At 53.7% G+C, this 5,512-nt stretch overlaps 1 protein-coding gene across 1 annotated transcript in view; it reads right to left on the reverse strand.

Annotated features, from left to right (window-relative positions):
• Positions 1–929: 929 nt before the first annotated feature.
• LOC101856988 overlaps positions 930–5,512 on the reverse strand; it is a gene marked incomplete in the record, with an annotated part of 11,379 nt that continues 6,796 nt past the window's right edge. Inside the window, 1 exon segment of the mRNA XM_013088922.2 lies at positions 930–5,508. Coding sequence (XP_012944376.2) covers positions 1,532–5,508 — 3,977 coding nt within the window.

Raw genomic sequence — 5,512 nt, forward strand, 5'->3', positions numbered from 1 at the left:
TGAGGCAGCGTGGTGGAATCAGGCTCTCGTCAATTTTTGGGCATGTAGAGTTATTGGTATCATCTTAAAGCTTGTTCAATTGTCTTTATTTGGATGAAACAAATATCCATTTATCTTCAATACAAGTCTAGATATTTGCGAAAGAAGGAGGTAAGGGTCACCAGTTTTTATAGGTAAAATTAGTGAGAAATTGGCCGCCAAAGATTAGTTATTTCCTTAGCTTAAGAGTCCATACGTTTTAAAGTAAAATCCACAAAGATATCAGTCTTTGAATGGACATGAAAGGTGTTGAGCCAAAAAACAAAAATTTGATAAAAACCCACAAACCTGCAGAAAAATGCAAGTTTCTTCACTTTGATTATTTTGACGAGAGCCTGATTCCAACACGCTGCCTCACAAATGATTCAGTTAAGACAAATTGATACAAAACTGCGGATTCACAAGTTAGAGAGATAGATCTATTTGAGGATAAGATGCGCCACGAATTTTGATCGCACTATAGAAGAGAACCCATTGCAGAAGCGGATAATTTGAGGATCTTCAGTCAAGTTGGGAAAGTTCGTGGATAGTCCACTGTTTCTGATCCACCGTTGTTGATCCACCGTTGTTGATCCACATCTGTGGGAGGCAACGTTCGTGAAACATGAACAGACGAGACAGTCTGAGAACTCGGCTACTTTCCAATAACTTCCCTCTAAGACCACTAAAAGACATATTGCTTCGTCAAAAGGATCCCCCCCAAAAAAAAACAACCCACCAAAAAAACAACACAACAACAACAACAACAACAACAACCCCAAACCAAACAAACAAAAGGAGAACTGAAAATAGCAATACATTTTTTTAAAATGAAAACGTTTCTTTGTTTTGAATACCCCCTACCCCCCAAAAAAACGAAAAACAACAACATCAACAACAACAACAACAACAACAAAAACAACAACAACAACAACAACAACAACAACAACAACAACAACAACAACCCCAAACCAATATTGTTTACCCCCAGGAGACTGGAAGAAAAGACAACCGACATAATGTAACTTCTACACAACATTTTCCTCGATTCCCTCCCCTGACAGAAACCTTGCGTAGTTTCCCACACATCCCCAAATTTCTGCATTTTTAATGTTGGTGTTTTTACACAGCCATCCACACACTTTAGGTCATTCAGGAGGCGGGCTTCCGACCCTGTCTGTCAGGTCCAACCTAGAGACTGATTCAACTTTCCAGCAGACAGACTCGGATACTCGATAAAACTTTCTCCCAAATCGGGAATCGAATTCGACCTGCCAGGAACTAAAAAAAACGCTTTCCTCATTGCCCTCTTACAACATTAACCCCTGCATCCCCGACTTCTCCTCCCCCAACAGTAACCCAAACACACTCTACTTCATCTTTCCCCGATATTAACCCCAACTATCCCAAGTCTCTCTTCACAAAGCTTTCCTCATTGCCCTCCCCGGATATCAACCCCAATATCACCGACTTCCTCATCCCCCGACATTAACACTAGCAGTACCGACTCTTTCTACACAAAGTTTTCCTCGTTCTCCTCCCCGGACATTAACCCCACCAGCACCGATCTCCTCGCTCCTCCCTTCCCCGCCCTCAGCCTCCCAGTCTTAGAGAGGACAAACTGTTCCTCTATCCTCACCACCTCCTCCTCCTCACTCTCGGTGGGCGTGATGCGGCTGTCCCGCTCCGCCGCCGCCACCGCCGACGGCGTGTGCACGTCTGCCATGTGAACGACCTTGACCTCGGCACCACGGTGAGAGGAAGGTCGTGCGCCAAGGTCAAGGTCACGGCGTGACGGAGGTGGCCGGGTGCGACTGAAGCTGTCTCTGGTACTGCTGCTGATGCTGCTGCTGCTGCTGCTGGTGCTGATGTTGGAGTGGAGTCTCTCGAAGTTCTGAACAGACGACAAGACGCTCCCGTGAGGCGTGCTTCGTGAGTAGGAGGAAGAGGACGCGGGCTGCTGTGGGGGTGTGGCCTTTAGTGTGACGTCATCGTCACGTGACGCGGTGGGCAAATTGTGCAAGTCCTCTGGCCGGTTGTGCTGTGCGTAACTGCTGTCTGGAGGGGTGGTGGTGATGTTTCTGTTGTTGTTGCTGTTGCTGCTGCTGTTGTTGTTGTTGATGTTGATGTTGCTGCTGTTGCTGCTGCTGTTGTGAGACAAACTTTGAGCGCACGCTTTCTGATGCCCATGCCCGTGTGGGTGGTGGTGGGGGTGGTGGTTGATGCGGGAAGAACCGAACCTATTCTGGACTGGTCTCTCGTATTTGATCACACTGCTGAGGTTCGAGTCCGACTGAAACTTATGCAGCGTGACGTCAGCGCCAGACGTGGGCAACTGACCGATACTGGCCAGATCTTTCTGGCCCTGGCTCCGCCTGAGTCCACCAAACGACGAGTCGGCCGGACCTGTGTAAACCCCAGCCAGACCGGGGAGCTTTTTCTTCCTGTTCCAGGGAGTGGATTTTTTCTTTTTCACCTCGGTGTGGGGAAAGTCTGGTGGTAGGTTGATGGGTGGGTGGGAAATGCTGGACACGGAAAGGTCAACGGTCATGGTGGTGTCAGGGTCAAGGTCAGGGTCAGGGTCAGCATCACGGTCACGGTCATGGTCACGGTCACGGTCAAGGTCAGGGTCAGGGTTGTTGGTTGGTGAGTTGTCAGGGGAACTGTTCGGATTCTTGCTGTGTGGCGTGCTTAGGGTGATGTGTCGGGCGGTTGGAGGGTGTTGCGGAGAGTGCGGGTCGATGATAGTAAATGTCTGGTCGGTGTGTGTGGGTGGTGTGAGGGGGGATGGGTGTGTGGGCTGTGTGAGGGTGGAGGGGTATGTGAGTGATGTGAGAGGGGAAGGGTGCGTGGGTGATGTAAGGGAGGAGGGGTGTGTAGATGGTTTATGAAGGGAGGGGTCAGAAGGTGCATCCACAGAGCTAGCCACAGTGTCAGTCCGCGCCACGTTATACGTGGCGCCCGTCGGAGTTGTGGCCGGGGTAGTTGCGCCCGTGGCAGAGGGCGAGGTGTCTCTAGACTGTCTCTCAAAGCTGGTGTCCAGTCGGCGCGCGTCCAGAATCCGGCCACTGGACGTGTTGACCAGGGTAGTCACTTCGTCTATCAGACTGGTCAGTCTCTCTACGGCCTGGGCAGACGATTTGTCTGTTTCCATGACAACCGGGGGTTGTGTGCTGACGTCATCGCTTGCGGGGTCAATGTCCGGTGACGTGGTGGTGGGTTGTAGGAGGTTTCTGTGTGACGCAAGAGGTGGCTCGGTGGCTTCTGAACTCGGGAAGGTAATATAATGTGTTTCTGGAGGGTGGATTATCTCCTCCTCCTCCTCCTCCTCCTCTTCCTCCTCCTCCTCCTCCTCTTCCTCCTCCTCCTCCTCCTCGTCTTCATGTTCCTGAACAAATGAGAACAAGTTATCGAGATCGTCGTCGTTGTCGTCTCCTGTTTCCTCGTCTCCTGCCCATGACGTGGATGCTACACCTAGGTGTACGTCATTTCTGCCCTCTGACGTCACCAGTCCAGGCGTCACTGTGTGCTCGTCTGCCCGGGTCTTGCCGGCGATGTCCGGGTCAGTGACCGCGTCTTTGTCCCAACTGACCACATATACGTCATCATCGTCGTGCTGGCCATGCCCGGCCCCCGGGGACTCCTCAGACACGTAACCTTCCACGTCATTGTCCACGTCACTGCCTACGTCACTGCCTACGTCACTGCCTACGTCACTGCTCTCTGCGTACTCCCGCGCGGGGGTGAGAGCCACGGTGTCCAGCTCAAAGCCGGCCAGAACCTCTTCCACCTCGGCGTAGTCCTCCTCGTCTTGCTCTCTTTGCTCTTCTTTCTCTCCTCTCCTCCTCCTCGGCGGCGTGTCGTTCACTCCAACGTTCTCCAGAGAAGACAGAGAGGAGAGCGAGGCGATCATGGCCGGCTGAGAGAACACTGCGGGTGTCTGCGCATGTCCGGCAGGGTTTGTGTACCAGGCGGGCGGGGGAGGGAAGGGCGGGTGGTCAGTTGGCGTTGTCACGTGGTCAGTGGGCTCGCTCCTCGCGGGAACGTTTGGCTGACCGCTTGGCAACGTGTTGTTGCTGTTGTTGTTGTTGTTGTTGTTGTTGTTGCTGTTGTTGTTGCTGCTGTTGTTGTTATTGTTGTTGTTATTGTTGTTGATGATGGTGGTGGTGGTGGCGGCGGTGGTGAACACAAGAGTGGGATCTGACTCACTGTTTGATTTACACAGCTCCTCGCTGTAACTGATAGACTCGGGTTTATCTACACGTATATCCGCACCTACCACAAGGTTCGAACCACAGTCATGGATATCCCCGCCTGTTGTCTCTTCTACCCTACCCGCGCTGGGCGGAGGTTCGAACATCCGCGCAAGGGCTATGGGCTCACGTTTGCTCACGTGGTCTCTTTTGTGTGTGGGGAGTGTGGGCAGCTCACTCACAGCAGGTTGGTGCGGACTGTCACGTGTGGGGAGGAGGGTGGGGTGAGTGGGTGGACTGTCAGACTGTGTGTCTGTCCGTGTGATGTCTGTCCGTGTGTTGTCTGCTGAGAGGTCCAGCAAGTGTCCTCTGTCGCTGTCCCTCTCCTCCCCCGGGAGAGAGGGGGGCGGCGGGCGGGTGTCCGGGTTCCGCTGGAAGTAGTAGAAGAGCGGGTTGTCGGTGACCCGGCTCTCGCTCATCGCCTCCAGCTCGTCCGGGGGTCGGAGGGTGAGGTCATGGGTCGTGACCCCCGGGCCGCTCGCGGGCACACTCTGGAGGGGGAACAAATCCCGAGTGGTCTCCGTCTCCGTGTCGTCAGTGTGACGTGTCACGTCAGGCCACGCCTCCTCGCGCTCACTCCAACCTTGATCCCGCCCACCGGCGTCTGCAGACACGCCCACTTCTTGTAATACAACGGTTGTAGAGTCTGAGAGGGGCGGGGCTAGCGACGGGTCGTCACGTGAGTCGTCAACAACAGCTGATGATGATGATAATGATGGCGGCGATCCGTCTACGTCATCGTTGCTCGCGGATGACGACGTCAGAAGTTTTGCTTTCTTCACGGAGCCCCAGGCGATCTCAAACTCGTTGTTGGCGTTCACCTCTTGTGCGTCGCTGGAGTTCTCGTAGAACGACAGATCTACGTCATCGAGGTCTGGGTACTCGGGGGTCAGAGAGAAGGAGACTTTGATCCCCGAGACGAACTTTGGACCGAACGACTCGCAGATCTGCTGCGCGTTGTTGTACTCACACGTCTTCTTGATGGCCGCCTCGTTAAGCCCTAGGCGGAATTTCGTGAGTGAGTCGGTGGCCAGCTCCAGACAGATGGATTTGGGGTCGTCCAGGGTGCCGGCAAGCAGGGTCTCCTCCGTGTACACGCTGTACAGCCGCAGCACGCCCGTGAAGGCGTAGTCGAGGACTGGCGGCTCGCCGTGCACAACCGTCACCAGGCGAGGCAGGCACGAGTTGCCGGCCTTTGTCACAGCGCCGATCTGGAACGCTCCTTTACCGTCGCCTGTATG

Source organism: Aplysia californica, unplaced genomic scaffold (assembly GCF_000002075.1).
Source record: "Aplysia californica isolate F4 #8 unplaced genomic scaffold, AplCal3.0 scaffold00835, whole genome shotgun sequence".
Lineage (NCBI taxonomy): Eukaryota > Metazoa > Mollusca > Gastropoda > Aplysiida > Aplysiidae > Aplysia > Aplysia californica.